Below are 17,832 nucleotides of genomic sequence, written 5' to 3'. Positions count from 1 at the left end.
GTAAAGAGAATCATAGCATTAGTCCGGCTTTTCGCCAAAAAAAAGAGTACGCGGAGCTTCCATATTTCCATGGCCAGGCTTGTGAATACGACGCCAGGCTGCATTCCCCGCCGATGTTGCTGCCGAGGAGCAAAATGCCGCTCGTTAAAAGATTGAGGAGGCCTAAACCAGCCTGGATTTGATGCTTCGAGGAATTGGCCGACAGATTGATTTTATGCCGGGCTCGTGATATGAGGGTTTTATGAACGCTGGTTCATGGCCGAATATCTCGAGGCTCAAAATATGCACTATGGCGCTAAAACCCCGCCAATAGGTGATGTAACCCTGCGCGATCCACAAAGTTCCCACTCTCGGCTCTTCCTCGGCCCCACCTCATGTTTTGGCCTTTACTGCCAATGTCATAAGTGCAAGATATAACTGGTGCCGATGGGGTGAACCGATTGCGGAGGTCCGTAATCTCGTGATACCATGGAAAGGCCTCTGTTTAGGTCCATAAAAAGATGTCTCGGCGTCAAGGAACGGCATGGAAGCATGATCTTTCTTTCCGTCCATCTGCTAGCTTTTGCTAGAAAAGAGACGACTTAACTCGTTTGACCTCTGTGGATATAAACGTGCTTTCGTAGAGTCCGTAATTAAAGGGAGTAACGGAGCTCGGTGCCGAGAGAAGTGCCGACAAACTCGCTCCTGGACAAATTTGCCGACTTCATGCTTGAGATCCATCCAAGCCGTTCCCCCCTGTCTTCCCCGCTGCCGTTATGCCCGGATTATGAAATTAGCGGGGAAGTAGCAAAATGTCTCCACATCAATATTTCCTATTCTATCATGTTACAAGGAGGGCTGTGATATTCCACTAAAACTTTCACCGGAAAATTCCTTTGCCCGTCATCCTAGGCGAAGGAACATCTACAAACGAAATTTTAGCAGGGGGGGAAAGGAAAAAGTCTGCTACGGCCCCCGAGGTGGGCCAGAAACTTAGGGCTTTTGACGCCATGGTAGGCTCCGGATATTGCCGCTAATATAGTGTGGGGACTATGGCGTTCCTTGTCGTCGATGTAGCATAGCCTTCATCGCTTCGAGCCGTGTCGTCTTCCTGGATTAGTGCCAAACTCGAATAACTTTCCCCACTCGATGGAGAGGTATATAGTAGGCGATCCCAGCCGAGAGCTTCACCAGGAGCTAAGTAAATCTCGGAAATCGAGGTGACAGCTGCGATGCGCTCGCCTCTTTTGCTGACAGCCTGTGCGCTTGCTAGTGTTAGCACCACCTGGGCTCAAGATGTCTCGCAGGCTCTTCTAGAGGTGCCTTGGCGGACAAACAATGCAAAAGTCAATGACCTTGTCACTGCCTTGGCCCCCGAGGAGAAGATCTCATTAGTTCATCATACTCTTTGGGCAGGAAGTCAAGATTTTGCTGGCTATATCAAGCCGGTTCCGAGACTGGGAATACCGGCACTTCAGATGACGGACGGTGAAGCGTATGACATCGTCACATTTTATTTTCTTCGTGTTTGTGTATAGGCTAACCTCTTACGCGGCTGTTAATAGGGGAGTCAATGGGGTCTTGAATGCGACAGCTATTCCTAGCCAGTTGAATATCGCAGCAACATTCTCCCGGGAGCTTGCTTACATTGCTGGCGCGGTTGCTGGAAGTGAGGCGCGACTGCTGAATGCCTGTAAGATCTTCCTGAAACTAAGCAGGGTCCCAAACTGACATACTTTTCTTTCAGCTATTCTTCTAGCCCCTCGCGTGAATATTCTTCGCGACCCATTCGAAGGCTCCTTCTGGCAAGGCTATTCTGAAGATCCTTATCTGAATGGACAGCTAGGTGCACAAGGAGTTCAAGGAATCCAAGATCACGGGACTATGGCAAACTCGAAGCAAACAGGTCCTAGTAGTACTGGAGCCAGTGCTGGTGACACGAACTCCCAAGTTGATCTCCAAGTCTTGCATGAAGTGTACTGGGCTCCTCACCAGACACTCATAGACGCTGGTGTGGCAACCATGATGTGCTCGTATGCTCAGGTCAATGGCATTCCTGCCTGCCAATATGATGAGCTGCTCAACCTCACTATCCGTGGGGATTACAACTTTACGGGTGCAGTGATGAGCGATTGGACGGCAACCCACTCCACGGCTCCATCCATCATTGCTGGGCTTGACTGGGAGATGGGCTCTGATATCTACTACTCCGAGCCCCTATACGATCAAATATATGTTCAAAGAAACTTATCAGAGTCCTATCTCAACAGAGCAGTCCACCGCATTCTGTCGATGTATGACCGCTTTGGTATTCTAGATGGCAACGGCGCTCAAGGGAACTCTACTGCATTGCTTCTCACCGCAAAGGAATTGCCTGAGGAGACAATCAAGGCTGGACAGGGACCTTCATATGATATCGCTGTTCGATCAGGCGTGCTCTTGAAGAACGAAGGTGCTCTGCCTCTTGATGGGTGCTCAACTGTTGCTGTACTTGGTGCAACAGGGCTGCAATTGACAAATGGTGCCGGTTTTGCCGAAAGGGCCTTTGGATTCGAGGATCGCAAGGTTCCGCCTGTTGATGCACTGAAGAAGGCATCCAAAGATCTCAAAGTGTCTTCAGCAATTGGCGTCGATATGCATGGTACACTTGTGCCTGAATCTGCCCTGCGAACTGTTGATGGCAAGCACGGGCTGGCTCGCAATGACTCAATGGGAAGAACCAACATTGATGCCATCCTCTACTTCCAGGGTAAAAACGCTCTCCGTGCAGACGCCAGCTATACCTGGACGGGTAAATTAATTGCGCCTACGGATGGGTATTACCGTCTTGCTCTACAGCGTCGATACCCCAGCCCCGGAGGCCCGATCAATAGTACCGACTACAGCATCTTCTACGCTGACTCTTTCACCGTTGATGATAATACAGTGGATGCATACCGTATTCTCGGCGATGGGGGGACTCGTCCCTGGAGCTCGCCGCTCCCGACTGATGATTTCTGGGACGAAGCAGGAACAGATGTCTACCTCGCAGCTGGTGCACACAACTTGAGCGTCGCCGCAACGACCGTGTTTGGCGCGCCTCTTGAGATCAGGTTCCACTGGGTCACGCCAGAACAGCGCGTGACAAACATCAAGAAGGCAGTGAAACTCGCATCGTCAGTGGATGTGCCAATTGTCTTCGCACATGCCAACAGCCCAGCTCAAGTTGGTATGCAGCTCATCCACGGCTTTAACGAGCTCATTGAACGTGTCGCCGAAGCAAATCCCAAGACTGTAGTCGTCCTCCACAATGCAGACCCGATCTTAATGCCATGGCTGGACAAAGTCTCCGCCGTTTTGTGGATGGGTCATCCTGGCCAGGAAGGCGGAGCTGCCATCGCAGATCTTCTCCTCGGCCGGCACAATCCCCAAGGAAAGCTTCCTGTGACATATCCCGCTTCGGTGAACAGCAGTATGACGCGCAACCCGAGATACCCGAACCGAGTCGACGGCGTGAATGGCACAGCCGTCTTCTCTGAAGGTATTAATACCTCTTACCGCTGGTACCTGAGCACAAATACCTCAGTTCTCTTCCCCTTCGGCTACGGGCTGTCTTATACGACTTTCGACTACAGTGACTTCGAAATCACCGGGACAACAGATTCTACCTTTGATGTATCTTTCACCCTGAGGAACACCGGATCAGTTTCCGGAGGTGATGTGCCACAGCTGTATATTGGACCTCCTTCCAGCGCTGCCCAGAAGTATCCTGGGATTCAATTTGCGGTGTCGGCTCTTGCTGGGTTTGATTCCGTTGAGTTGTCTCGCGGTGCAGCGAGGAGGGTCACCTTCCCCATTTCCGAAAGGCAATTGAGTTTCTGGAATCAGACGGACCGGTCATGGGTTCTTGCTGAGGGTACGCGGGAGGTGTGGATTGGGGCGGATGCGCAGACTGTACTGTTGAAGGGGACTATTGAGATCTAAAGGTATACCAATCTGACGTAGACGTCGAACGTCAACAACATTTACATATGGACTCATTATTTTTGTCTCAAATGCAACTATGGCCACGGCAGCCTATTCTAATCTGGGAGCTTTGTGGTATAGATCTAGTATAGAACAAGACCAAAAAGTACAGTACTCCGAGAGAGCCTTTCTTACATCCTTTTCTGTTCCTAGTGGTGTGGTAGCGCATGATGGTAATGTTATGTAACTACATTGTATTAACTAGCGATGGAGTAGTTCCTGCCACGGCTATAATGTAAAGACGCTATAATATAGTCTCCTTGGGTATTTATTGTACATGTTGAATATTGTAATGTATGTACTCATACCACGCATTATACAGTAGCGCCGCAGAAAGTGTACATAACATGTTGCAACTTCGTTCTTGCCAGCAGAAATGTATATTCAGTATACTTCACCCATACACAGCAGCAATATCTCGCTACGTGCCCAATAAACAATAGAACCGGCGAACATATGTCCGCTAGAAAGTCAAATTGTGTCAAGTGGACGGAAAAGAAACCAGAGAAATAAGCAAATTACAAATAACCACCTACACCCATCCCATCCCACCCATCCGAGTGTAAAGATCCAGGCCGACATGAAGAGAGTTACAGCTGAAAGAAATCCGATCCGAATCCCGATTTTCCCATTCGCGCAGACCAAAAAAAGACCTGCTATCCATCAAAGACAAGTGACAATTCCCTACACCTAGACCCCATTCCCGAAGATATCGCGGAACAAAACTGGAAGAACGAGGTGGTAGGTCGTCATAAAGTAAGGCTGCGCCTGCGTATCGACTAGTGAAGTTGCAAAGAAAACACCGTTTCGCCCATCAAAACAAAAAGAAACTGAAACAGGGGTACGAAAGTCGCTGAAAAACAGGCAAAATTTGGTTGGTTTAGGGGAACTTAGTTGACTCGGAATGAATCGAAGATGACTGCCACATGTCAGAATCATAACTAATAATCCAAAAAAAGGGGATCTAAACTCACGTTCCTGGCCTCGGCGGCAGCCGCTGCCTATCCACATCAAGGTGTTTAGGAATGTGTATCGCTCGTCACCGGTCTCCATCGACAAGTTGATGCGGTATTTGTAGGTGCTGGGGTTGACACCATCCGCCATCCCCGAGTCGTTGACCTTCTCCAAGACATCCTTGGCGCCGGTCAGCCAGCCTTCTGTCCGCACGATGATGAACGCAGGTGGCTCATCTGCGGTCTGAAGCATGTAGCTTGCGTGGAGGTTGGTAGTCGCGTCTTTAGTCACGACCTGAGTATCCTGGCCACCGGGCTATACGGAGAGTCAGAATCTGATATGACTAAAGCGAGGAAAGACTTACCAGAACAATTCCCTTGCCCCAGCGGCCAGCCCACTGTCCCCCCACAAACGAAACCCAATCCCGCTGACCCCAGACACTCTGGCCGACCGTAACCTTGGGGTTCAACTTGATGCTCATGCGGAAGTCCAGCTCCAGCGATGGCGCTGGAATCTGCAGCGATCGCGCGACATCGCCTTCGGGGAACGTATGAAGCAGGTTGTTGGCCGGGATCGAGTCTTTCATAACACTCAGATAGGTGGGGCATTCCAGCAAGTGCTGACGCTGGCGGCTGGTGTTCTTGGCGCGAACCTGCTGACAGTAGATGCATTGCACGGACAGACACTGCCGAAGCGATTAGATTTGTTTATTTGTTATGCGAAGGGGTTTCGCAAAAGCCCGTACCTTGTCTTCTTCCTTGGCGCGAAACTCGACAAAAGCCGCGTGCACGTCGTCCAGCGGCGGCGCGGGCAAGCTCGAGGTCGAGGTCTTCGGCTTGGGCTTGGGGGTCGGACGCGACGGCTGCGCAGAAGACGGCGCGGACCCCGGGGGTCCCGGCGGCGGGCCCGGAGTCTGCATCGGGGGGCGATTCTGCATACTCTGCAACGGAGTCTGCATCGGGGTCGCGTGAGGGTTCACCCCGTTGGCCATCATGGGTCCGTTGGGCGTTGGGATCGGACCAGGACCGGGCGGACCAGCACCTGGCGTGGCTGTTGGACCACTTGGGGTGCCCGGGTATCCATTGGCAGGGCCGATGCCGTTAGGGGCGGCCTGGGCGGGCTGAGACGGCTGCGGCGCGTTGGGGTGGCCTCGCAGGCCGGGGCATTCGAGGAGATGCTGCTTCTGTCGCGAGGTGTTCTTTGCGCGGATCTGCTGGCAGTAGATACACTGGACGGAGAGACACTACATACGGTATGTCAGTGACGGCGGCGTGTTTGGTTTTGGTTGACAGGATAATGTGGGCTGAAATATTACGAAATACGCAGTCACGCACCTTATCATCTTCCTTGGCGCGGAACTCGACAAACGCGGCGTGCACCTCCTGGTCTACGGTACGACCCATATTGGCGACCGGAAGAGAGGGCTCGAGAGACAAATGGAGGTCCCGGGGATTCACGATGGCGACAGCGCGATGGCCGGGGTTGAACTCGGGGAGAGAGAAAGAAAAAGTTGTCAGGGACGGCAGAAGTGGAGGAGGGGGGGAAGGGAAGGGAAGGAAAGGAAAGAAATGGAAAGACCAAGACGAGAATACGCGGCGGTCTGCTCGGTACGGGTCACGCGTAAGTTTGAGCATGGTACCGTACACCATCACCATACAATAATAACAGCCCAGAGTACATGATCAAGCAGTTCATTCTCATCTCTTCTATTTTGTAGGTCTTATCTTCTGCTTCTATTTCTACTTTTCCTTCCCAACTCCCGTTGGTGGTTGCTGTACTCCCTCCTCTCCCAGCTCTCAGACCCCCAACGGTGAACCGCCCGGCCAACACCTGGCAGCCAATAGAGACAGCAGCGGGCGCGCAGGCTGCGAGAGGCTGCAACAACGGACGGCTCAGCAAGAAGATTTCGGAGCTGTCTTTTGGTTAACTCTGATGTCCCTGACTTTAACAGTCGATCCCCTTCTAGAAATATCCCCGGCCTAGTGCCATCGCTGACTTTGAAGCGAGACGTACGGGCGCGGCTGACTCGACCAAAGTCTCCAAAGCGCATTTGGCATCGATCGAGCAGTCGAGCACTGATTGATACTATCGCATCGATTGTTTGCTGGTGAGTGTATAAAGTCGATACCTGGTACTGTTTGGTGGTCATTCGGTACACCGTACTAGGTACACGATACTGTTTCTCTCATCTCGTACCGGCTGTTCCTGGTAAGATTGAGAACAGTAACGGCGAACTATAAAATAGTAAACAATACTGAGAGACCATCATCCATTGAAGAGAATTAAGAATAATTATGGCTTGCGCAAATACAGTCCCTGTTCCTTTCCATCCTCTCCTTCGTGAACTTGAAAAACAATTCCACCCCGAGGTATTATCCCAGCCTTAAAACGCGAAAAACATCACAACCCGTAAAAACGGCCCTTCTCGCAGAGCCCATCCATTGGCCATGCAACTTCATACCATGGCCAGGATTGTATCTGGCGAAGAAAGGAAGAAGAAGAAAAAAGTAAAAAAAGACCCGAATACCGAAATGCCCACCACGCTGAAAATCTCCCGATAAATAGCTAGCTGACTGACCCCGTCCGTCTGTCTGCACCTAACCGTCGCGCCACCCCGTGTACCACCACGCGTCCACTCACAAGCCGGCCAGCCGCAGATGAATCTCACCGTACCGGTAGCGCGTCCCGAACCTGGCATTACTCTCATCCTCGTAGGGATCTTGGTAGAGAGTTAGAACGCCCTTCGTGGCGAGCGTGAGCACGTTCATCAATCCATGCGTGGCAACGGCGCGCGAGGTCTTCACCGGAGGCAGGATGGTCGAGAATGCGATCTGGCTTGGTTCCTCACCACTTCCGCTCCAACCCGGTCCGACTTGAGATTGCACATTGGTCTTGATGAATTCGAGGAAGTTTAAACTCTCCCAGTCGAGAGTGGACGTGACGCGCTGAACCTCGGACTGACGTCGCGTTGAGATCATGCTGAGACTCTCGCGGTCCGCTGCAAGTTCGCTTTCGAGATACTGCATGATATCAAGGTCATCTAGTTCGTAGCTCGGGAGCGAAAGGCTGCTGGCGCGTTCGCGTCCATCGAGATAGCTCCGTCCGGCGAGCGGGCTTGCACTCGTGAGACGACTCCGAGGTCGCGATGTTCGGCCTTCGCCATATCCTCGCGAAGACAGCTCGCTACCCAGTCCCCGACCACGCTGGGAGCTCTGCACGGAAGCCGTGATGTTCCATGGCATCTGCGAGGAATGGTCATCATAGAGGCTCCCCGGTCCCTGACGTCCCGTTTCCACATCCCGCATCGATTGATCCGTGTCACGGTAGCTATCATCATGGACACGCATTCGATGAGGCGTCGAACCTGACTCGTCCCCGTCAGGGCTATGGGCGCGCTTCCTTCCGTTCTGTCGGAAGACCACACACACGACGTCGTACAGCTCATCGCCCGAGTAACATTTCAGCGGGTGGGTTTCATGGCTCACCCCCAACCCCGTCCCAACCGACCCGATACCCTTGCCGAATACCCAGAACGCGGCGTTCTTCTTGGCCAGCGTTGGAATCTTGTTGAGCTGCTTCTGCTTCCATGCCTGGGCCATGTTGGAGCTATATCCCTCGTTCCACTGCGCCAAATCGGCGTTGCGGATGGTCGTGCTGCTGTCAGCAACGATAGATTTGGCTTCCCGTCGAGCCTGTCGGACTCGCGTCTCTTGGACTTCAAGTTGTTCGTCGTTGTCAATGGGGTTCTGATCATCCTCTTTTGCAATTTCCTCGATTTTGTTCTCAGACTGCAACAATGTGAGTACAAACTCTTGTCCTCGGCCGTGGAACATACCTGGAGCCTCTGCCAACCCTCATATCCCGCTTCTTTACGGTCATTCTCCTCTAGTTCGAAGATAGACCTGCTCCTCCGCGGTGACAGCCGCGATGGGCTAAGTTCCACGATATTCCCATCCTCGTCGAACTCGAAATCGGGCTGAAGGAGGATTCCTTGCTCCTCGTCTCCCACGCGAGAACCATGCATTTTGCTAGCGGCACTTCGCTTTTGAATGAGGCTGTTAGCATCACTCTGAGCATTCATCACACCAATATCTCTCAGGATATCATCCGACGGAAGATCTATCTGGATGCTCTCGATTTCAGAGGAGAGCATCTGGCTGGCCATAGGCGACTTCAACCACCAACCAATAGACTTCTGGCTGAAGCTCTCCTCCACCATCTTGTCAAATGCTGAAAAATCAATATCCAAACCCGGAAGGCCCGTCTCGGGTAGGAAAGCTGGGTCATACGGAACGATGAGCTGGCCTGGTCTGACACCTGAGTTTAGTAAATTAACACCCAAGCACAGAAAACACACTATACTCACTTAGCCTTGCCAGCACTAGGATCCAGTCCGCTACCGGGAATCAACCGCAACAGCGACGCCATCCGATCATGCATCCCCTGCACCTCCAGCAATGTATACCCGCATTGCTGGTTGTAGACTCTTGAGACGCCGTACCTAACAAACGGCTTGTCAGCGCGCAAAAAAAAAATTGATCTCCTGATTTGGGTGTGACATACAGCAGACTTCCTTGAAGGCGCAACGCCATCGGCGCCTCGGGGTTAATAATGACTCTGCATGCCTGGGGAACATCGACGTCGAGGATCGCCTTTCGATTCACTCGTCGGGTGATCGACCTGGAGCCGAGGGTTGCCACGAGCCTTGGTTGCAAGGCATGCTTAGCTTCTCGCGGGAATACGGACGGCGAGGACAGAGAGACTTGGATACTGACCAGATGGTCGCAACGCCGTGCTCGGGCGAGGTGAGGACTGTACTCGGACTGTCAATATGACATGGAATACGCCAGTCGCTAGCTTTCACTTGCGAATTACAAGGTAAACTCACTTTCGTGACTGTAGAACATGGTGATTGCAATGCCTCAGATGGAGTCTGCAACCCGCACCCGTCCTTCAGAATGAAGATTGCCGTGTATCGGACACGAGACACGTCTTTCACACGTTTCAATCTCAAGGACCTGTCTGGAAGTAGGTTTCGTATCGCCTGCTATCTTGGGTCTCGGGATGAGCAAGTTCAAGCAAGAGAGAAGGGTAGGTTGAAGGGGACGCGAGAATATGGCCGTGGTGGCGAGTACGGGAAGGGAAAATAAAACCAGGCTGGAAGAATACGATGGCACGATATGAGTGTGCAAAATGGGTAATGGAGAAAGGAAAGATGGTCAGTGACAGGTTGGGTTGGGGTGAAGAAGAGGAAGGAAAGAAGGCAGTAGAGCGACTGTGAAAGTCTTTCTCAATTTACCACACAGAAAAAATCTGCAGATACACAGGTCCCTGCTTTACATACATAAATAAACTACACCCTTGGGTAGCTTGTCTTCTCTCCTGGCTGAATAATTTTGGGGGGATTGGATTGGCATGACTGTCGAAGAATCAGAACATGCTGTGTATCAGACTGGGGACCATGCTACTTAGTATTGGACCTGGGATGGTACGACCGAGAGAATTTTAAGTTGGCTCAATCACAGCAGGTTCAGATCCTCATTCACATCTCCCAAGGGCAATGAGATGAAGGAATTGGTTGAGATGCAGCTCGAAGCAGGGTATAGTATATCTGAATAAAATCAATGCCTTCAGCCCCAACCACACATCACCTACCGTCAGGTAGATAACCATCTAAATCTAGAAGAATAGAAAAAGAGATTGCTATATATATATATATATATATTATGTATATATTTATTTATATAAGCTCATCCACCCTGATCAGGAAACCGAAAACGACTTGAGAAAACCAAAAACGCTGCTTTTCAACAGACCCCTCGGCCCTCAAACCCCGCCGAGAGACGAATCTAGGCAAAGCATAGAAACAGAAACCAAAAAAAAAAAAAAAAAATAGAACCAGGCACCAACGATCAATATCGGACCAAAATGAGAATTCAAAATACACGAACATGGACATGAACAACGACGAAACATCTTCCTCTTGCTCCAACTACCAATCAACAACCACAACGACAACGGATCAACCCCAACCCCAACCCCATAGCGACCTGGCAGGATGCATTGCAGCGCACGCGAAGGGGGGTATGACAGACAGACAGACGGGATATGCGAGCACTATTCTATTTTTACTCTCTCTTTCCTTGTCATCTTTATTCTAGAGGAATACCCTCGTACTCCGAGTATCCGAGGGCGAGGTTCATGTTTTCTACATTGAACAATTGTCAGTATAAACACATTCTTTCTCGGTCTCATAGAGCAGAAGAAGAGAAGGAAAGGTGGAAAGGGTAAACTCACGCAAACACTGAGTCGCAGCACCCTTCAGCAAATTGTCAATGGTAGCGCAAACAACAACGCGCTTTCCGCTCGAGTGCACAGCGAAACCACCAATCTCAACACCGTGACGACCAGCGATGTTCTTAACCAGGGGTGCCTCGCCGACGATCTTGACGAGCTTCTCGCCGGCGTAGCGGTCTTGGTAGAGGTTGCGGATGTCGCGGGAGGTCATCTCTTCCTTGAGGGGGATGCTGATTGAGTGCTAGACGAAAGAAAAGAGTCAGCTTGATTGGAGTCTGGATTTGAGTGTGAGAGTAAATGGAATGGGAAAGAAACATACGTGGATACCCTGGAACCAGACGGCGACGTGCGGGATAAAGGCAATGCTGGTGCCGAGCTGTGCGCTGATTTCCCGCTCGTGGATGTGGTCCGTCAGACTGTAGGGGATTAGGTTGTTGGTGAGGTTGTTGACGTCGTTCTTCGGGCTGGGCTTCGTGCCGGCGCCCGAATAGCCGGAGACACCAAAGGTGGTAGGCTGGCCCGCGAGGTACGGGATAAGAGGCGCGATGCCCAGCTGAGCGGCGGTGGCGTAGCAGCCCGGGTTGGCGATGCGGGTAGCCTTGGCGATGTCGGAGCGGTTGACCAGCTCAGGCAGACCGTAGGTCCAATTCGCGTCGAAGCGATAGTCCGCGCTGAGGTCGATGATCACGTTGCCCTTGTCGGCACCCTGGTTGACGGCGTCGACAAAGGGCTTGCAGATCCCGTTCGGCAGGGCCATCACCCAGCAGTCAATGTCGCCATTGGCGGACATCCTGCGGACATCCTCCGGGCTCAGGTTCTCGTAGATAATCTCCCGCTTGTCGTAGCCCTGGAGCTTCTTACCGGCCAGCTCGCGAGACGACACATGGCGCAGGTCCATGTTGGGGTGTGCATTGAGCAGGTTGATCAGGGCCTGCCCGGTGTAGCCGCGGGCACCGATCAGAGCAACCTTGGCGGGCTGGGTGTTGGACGCGTTCTTTTCGCCCAGAGGGGGGTTGGGGTTGGTGGTGGCATAGGTGCGGCGAGCATTCACAGCAACGGCAGGGCGCCTCGAGCGGGTAGCCCGGAGAGCATTGCTAGTCGTGGAAAAGGCGCGCCTCTGCTCAGTTGAGGCACCGCTAGCGCCAAAGCCCGTCGAAACATTGTTTAGAGCAGCTTCGGCCGCGCGGTGGAGGCGCGACTCGAGGTTGATATCACCGAACATCTGGCGGCCATGCTTGTTGAACTCCTGGACAAGCTGCTTGACCTCCTCGCCGCTCTCGACACCATACCAGAACAGAACCTCGCCCTCACGGCTGAGGCTGCCGTCGGCCTTGTCAAAGAACCAGGTCAGGTTCTCGTCGTCCTCCTTGACGGTCCACGCCAACTTGGGGAAGTCCTTCTTGATACTGGCGAAGACATTGTCGGCAACGTTTGTCAACCAGCCGGACTTGGTGATGGCGAAGGTCGCCAGATGGGCCATCAAAGCACCCTGCTGAGGGGGGAGCACCACGGCGAGAGCCTCCATCGGCTCATCGGAGTAGATTCTGAACTCGTGCTGCTGCAAACCGTCGACGTAACGGTCAACCACGGCGCGGGCATCCAGACCCTCGCGGTCACGAACCAGCACATCCTTCAGGGTCTGCAGGTCCTCGAAGTCGGAGAGCGAACTCTTGACGTGAATCTTGTTACCCCGACGAATCAGAGTACCAGCACCAGAGTCGGTGAACAGTTCCTTCTGAAGATCGGCAGGGTGGATAATGGCAACGCTGGACGAGCGCGGCAGGTCGGCCAGCAGGTCCTGCATCTCCTTGATCTTCAAGCGGGTGCCGTGACGCACCCACCACTGGCTCATGAGGTGGTCGTACTCCTCGTCGAGATTGATGGCAGAGATCTTCTCACCGGTGTCACCGTTGAACAGACCGCCCTTCTCGGCCAGGTATACAATCTTCAGCGGCTGCAGAGAGCGAGCGAGCTCACCGGCAGCCACGTCCGCATTGACATTGAGCACCTGCCCATCAGGGGTCTCCGCCATGGAAGTGAGAATAGGCAAGCAACCGGCAGCAATAGCAGATTCAATGGGAGCCTTATCAACGCCATTGATCTTGCCGACCAGGTTGTACTTGGGCTTGTCGAGGTAGTCGGCGGAGAAGACGCCTGCAGTGATAGGACGAGCACGCACGCCCATCCGCTCCAGCTCCTCCACAAGCTTCATATTCTCCTCGAGAAATAGCTTCCGCGCCAGCGCCAATGTCTTACCATCAGTGACCCGGATCCCATCTTCGAATTGGGGCTCCACACCCGCAGCCTCCAGCATGCGATTCAGCTGGGGCCCGGCACCGTGCACGACGATGGGGTAGAGGCCGACATGGTTGAGGAACGCCAGAGCAGACGACAGAGTCTCGAGATGCTCGGTAATAATGGCACCGCCAACCTTGATCACGGCGAATTGCTGGGAGGAGACGGAGGTGAAGTGAGACAGGTACTGCTGGACCTCACGCTTGGAGCCAATGTTGCTGAGCAGCTGGACGACGGTGCTGCGGGTGGAGGTGAGATGAGGGTCGGTAGAGCGCGAGTAGCCCCGACGCTGCTGGGGAGAGACAGTGGTGGTGGTCTTCAGCGCATGGCGGGCGGGCGAACGGACGGTGTGCGATGCGGAGAGCGATCGGAGGGGCTTGGAGGAAGCTCTCCGCACGGCGGTACGAAGGGAGAGCATGGTGGCAGCAGCCAGCATGCGGCAGCTGACCAAGACAAGGGGAGAGCTGAGGGATTTATTATTGTTGTTGTGTTGGGTGGAAAGGAACAAGTAGTTGGGGGGGAGGACGAAAAGGTTAGTCACCCAAGAGATTTTCGATTATCGGCCGGCCGTCGGAGTGATAACGCTGGTTTCGGGAGGCGGTGAACTTCGTCAGGGCAGGTAACTTACACTCCTGTCGGGAGTATAGGGGAAATAACGAGGTATATATATTACTGAGAAAGGATTAGGAGGACTTATTTATACGAATTATGAACGGTCAACTGTGGATTTAAATACGCTGCCCTTTTCGCGCCGGACATTCGACCACTCAACCGAGACCCTCCCAACCCACCGATGCTCGGAGACAATCTGGTAGTTTATCTGATCCACTGCGCTCGTGTGACTCGTGGGCGTCTATCCACCTCCTCCACTCTGGCGTGGTCGCGGGCCTAATCCAGTTAATTTCTACCATGCTATGTAGGTACGTAGTAGGATGTAGCCACCCACGGATTGGTTTGCCAAGACGACCCAGCTAGAGCCGGATCACGCCATGAATCACGAAGCGATCCTAACGCTGAAACGTTGATTGCAGCTAGACAGATAAACAAAAACTATAAAGTACTCAAACACGGCATCAGAGGAGTATCATTTACATTCTTGACATGAGCCCGAATTGCCTACATAGACAATCCGGATCGTCGTCGAATCAAGAAAATCGGGTCATCACAACCACGTCCAGATCAAAATAGCAGAAGAGAGGTATTAGGGGCGAAAGAAAATACAGCGGGCTTTCTTCCCCTGATTGTCATAAACAGTAAGAAAAAAACAACCCTGGCGAACAGATTCCCAAGTCAAGTGCGTGCGTGTCCCATGTCCCAAACGAAAGATGTTGCGTTGCATGCGCAGCCTAATCCTAATGGTGGCGGCTACCAAAGACGGCTGGTCGAGGGTTAGTACAAATCGCTCATATGAGAGAATTCTTTGCTTTGCTTACCTCCCACGACAATCACGATAATCAGGATGATCACGCAGGCAAACAGGCATACGCGCATCTTCATATCCTTCCACCACATCTGCTTGCGCACGCGATTCGCGCCCCGACGGAACCCCTGGGCCGAGACGGCCAGGTTGTCGGTCTTGTCCTGCAGAGAGTCGAGGCGTTCGCCACGCTGCGAAACCTTGTTGATGTTCTCGCGCATCACGCCGACGGTATCGTCGATTTGCTATTGAGAGGCAAAAAAGGAAAAGTCAGAGGATGGGGTGTGCGACGCGTGTTGACAGGCATTATTGCTTACTGCTTGCAAGGCGGCCGTTCGCTGGGTGCCATTTTGCTGGTTGGTGGAGGTGGCGGCGGTGGCGCCGTTTGAACCGGAGGGGATATAGGGGTCATAGGGCGGCTCGGAGGAAGACATGATGGTGATGGGAGGATTGAGAGGAGGCGTGGAGTGAGGTTGTGGTGAGTGGCTGGGCGTGAGGTTGGGTTGCCCGACAACGGGGGTTGGTTGCACGGGAGTGGTTGCTGGTTGGGGCGCAGAAAGCCGACCGGCAGTGTTGGTAGAATAAGCGTCGAGAGTCACGGACTCGGGAGTTTGGTAGCGGGTGGGAAGGAGCAGATGGAGTTGAAGGGGAGGGAAGGGAAGAAAGAGAGAGAGAGAGGCAGTGTTCTGGAATGAAGCGGACAAGTTGCTGGAGAGTCACGTGAGAGGCGTTGTCTCAATTGGAAATTGGAAGTTTGGGTCTAGCGGTTTCAACCATAAAGGGCGGCTGAATAAGGAGTGAGAATAATATTGCCACCGCCAGAGGATTTTGGATGCGGTAAGTATTGTAGAATAATATGTGGCTGCCTATGCAGTCCGTTCTTGAGCAACTGCTGCTATTCATAGTTCCGGGTCAGGCAAATTGTGCCGGCGCTTACTCGTTCCGTGTCTCTTCATGTGTCGCCGGGTGATCTGCCGATCGCCAGCACAGTGACTATATACTCCGTCCATGTACTGTCTTGTCGGATCCTAGGACCAGGACTCGGCATTTGATGGCAGATTAATACCATCATTATTATTATTATTACTATTATTACTGTTCCATTGGCATCTCGTGTTTTTGTAATAGATCTCATTACATGGATGCCTGGTTCTCTCGCTGTCTGCGTCAGCCTAATTTCGTTGTCTCCTTCGAATCTATATGCATGCAGGGCCTGGGTTCCTGCATGAAGAATTCGATGCCATCATGACATGCACTGAGTGAAATGGGTCATATTGTTTGAATATACACAGTCCATACTATGGGTGATCATAGTAGATCATCCGACACTTCCAGAGCAGCCATCGGGAGACTCACACATATCGTACACATCATGCCAATCATGAAACTCCAATCTCCCATCCTATTTCTTGCCGAGCAACTCCTTCCGCATCTCATCCCGCTGTATCCTCGCATCCTCGCTCGCCTTGGCGCGCTGCGTATCCATCGCCGCCTGTTTGGACTCCTGCTGGTCCTTCGCCGCGAACCAAACTGCAATCAATTAGCCCAGCCCGAAGACTTCCCCTATTTCATTGCTTGCTGACAACCATCGAGCGGAATGTGACGCACTGGATCTATCCGACTTCGACCACTCCTTCAACTTATTCACGTAGTTCTCGAAATCCTGCGCGCGCTGCTCCCCTTGTTCGGCACTGCGCTTCTGAAGGTCCGGATTGTATCGCTTAACTAGTTCTTCGTCTGTGGGGCGGATGGATTGTACGAAGAGAGGACCGCCGACGGAGACGATGATGCCGCTGGTGGATAGGTCTGTGTGAGCATTGGCTGATTAGGAATGGATGTGAGAGGGGACGTACGCGCCGAGGATTTTGAGCCAGATGCCTGCGCGAGACATGGTGGGTGTCTGGCGAGGGTGGAGTGATAGAATAGGTTATGGCTAGGAGGCGCGAGGGAAGCAGAGAGTGATGATCGAGTGGCGCAGGTGTGGCTGTGTGTGGTGTGGCGCAGTCAGCCTTACTCGATTGGGGAATTATGTCTCACCCTTGTTCGACTTGACAGAAGTATACGCCGACGTCAGGGCATCTCTGATCTTCTCTCTTCTTTTCATGATTTAGTTGAGATTCACTTGGTTAGAGACCAAACAATCTGTCACTGCCTTGCTCCTGGACTCGTTAGTCAGCGAGATCCGCACTGGATTTGCTTCTCCGGTCCTTCTTCATTTCCACCGGTTCGCCAGAGGGTGACCGAAGCAGACTGGACTGGGACATTTTTCTTTTAAGACTCTGGGTTTCCGCCTTGCCATAATCCCTAGCTACACCTCACTGGGTCTTTGTTGAGCTACCTCCTATTGAATGTATTGTAAGAGCAGTCTCTCCCACCCCTGATCGTCAGGTACCAACAGAGCCGCCAATCTGGTGATGGGAATTGCCGGCAAACCTGTTCTCGCGGACTATAAGACACTACGCCCTGTCAGAGTCAGGGAGTCCTTCTCCGATCACCCACCGAACCAACCACGGTCTGGAACTTTTCAGGTCCGGCGTGGGTGATTGCAGTGGGGTCACGAAATAAATCCCTGGAATCCATGACCGACCGCCCGTCTTCCATTGATCATTATTGGATTCTGCCCAACTACTTGCTCCCACTTCCTCCCACTTTTGCTTCAACATTGTATTCAGAAGTTACTAAGTGCTCGCTCTGTCGCGAGGGGGTACGTTCTGCTCCTGTCTTGTTCTTCCGTTTTCACTGCCGCGGCACGGCACGGCCCCCTGCGCCTGCTGCTCCTGACCTAGTCCCCTCCCCCGGTCGCGGCGTGACCACGAAGCTTCCAGCACCAGGCTCACTGGTGGCATGACTAGACCTCAGTGCGACCATCGCCTGCCTGCTGCTGT

General features: G+C 52.7%; 6 protein-coding genes across 6 annotated transcripts; 1 reads left to right on the top strand and 5 right to left on the bottom strand.

The window, feature by feature from the left end:
• Positions 1–1,211: 1,211 nt before the first annotated feature.
• Positions 1,212–3,942, top strand: PFLUO_LOCUS3204 (uncharacterized protein; the record flags this gene model as incomplete). Its single annotated transcript, XM_073780425.1, has 3 exons — positions 1,212–1,474; positions 1,545–1,672; positions 1,727–3,942. The coding sequence occupies 3 exons, from the start codon at positions 1,212–1,214 to the stop codon at positions 3,940–3,942; spliced, it is 2,607 nt and encodes an 868-aa protein (XP_073637281.1).
• Positions 3,943–4,674: 732 nt separating this feature from the next.
• Positions 4,675–6,341, bottom strand: PFLUO_LOCUS3203 (uncharacterized protein; the record flags this gene model as incomplete). Its single annotated transcript, XM_073780424.1, has 5 exons — positions 4,675–4,763; positions 4,959–5,253; positions 5,303–5,623; positions 5,684–6,181; positions 6,273–6,341. 5 exons carry the CDS (start codon positions 6,339–6,341, stop codon positions 4,675–4,677), a joined length of 1,272 nt encoding a protein of 423 aa, XP_073637280.1.
• A 1,233-nt stretch (positions 6,342–7,574) lies between these two features.
• Positions 7,575–9,409, bottom strand: PFLUO_LOCUS3202 (R8 protein; the record flags this gene model as incomplete). The annotated part of the gene is made up of 4 exons (XM_073780423.1): positions 7,575–8,726; positions 8,774–9,248; positions 9,305–9,381; positions 9,404–9,409. The coding sequence occupies 4 exons, from the start codon at positions 9,407–9,409 to the stop codon at positions 7,575–7,577; spliced, it is 1,710 nt and encodes a 569-aa protein (XP_073637279.1).
• Positions 9,410–11,090: 1,681 nt separating this feature from the next.
• Positions 11,091–13,948, bottom strand: PFLUO_LOCUS3201 (mitochondrial; the record flags this gene model as incomplete). Its single annotated transcript, XM_073780421.1, has 3 exons — positions 11,091–11,146; positions 11,236–11,476; positions 11,555–13,948. 3 exons carry the CDS (start codon positions 13,946–13,948, stop codon positions 11,091–11,093), a joined length of 2,691 nt encoding a protein of 896 aa, XP_073637278.1.
• Positions 13,949–14,882: 934 nt separating this feature from the next.
• On the bottom strand, positions 14,883–15,381 carry PFLUO_LOCUS3200 (Vesicle membrane receptor protein (v-SNARE); the record flags this gene model as incomplete). Its single annotated transcript, XM_073780420.1, has 3 exons — positions 14,883–14,908; positions 14,964–15,192; positions 15,265–15,381. 3 exons carry the CDS (start codon positions 15,379–15,381, stop codon positions 14,883–14,885), a joined length of 372 nt encoding a protein of 123 aa, XP_073637277.1.
• Positions 15,382–16,349: 968 nt separating this feature from the next.
• On the bottom strand, positions 16,350–16,838 carry PFLUO_LOCUS3199 (Assembly factor cbp4; the record flags this gene model as incomplete). The annotated part of the gene is made up of 3 exons (XM_073780419.1): positions 16,350–16,477; positions 16,556–16,740; positions 16,801–16,838. The coding sequence occupies 3 exons, from the start codon at positions 16,836–16,838 to the stop codon at positions 16,350–16,352; spliced, it is 351 nt and encodes a 116-aa protein (XP_073637276.1).
• Positions 16,839–17,832: the final 994 nt, after the last annotated feature.

Source organism: Penicillium psychrofluorescens, assembly GCF_964197705.1.
Source record: "Penicillium psychrofluorescens genome assembly, chromosome: 2".
In the NCBI taxonomy this organism is placed as follows: Eukaryota; Fungi; Ascomycota; class Eurotiomycetes; order Eurotiales; family Aspergillaceae; genus Penicillium; species Penicillium psychrofluorescens.
This window is presented reverse-complemented; position numbering and strand designations above follow the sequence as displayed.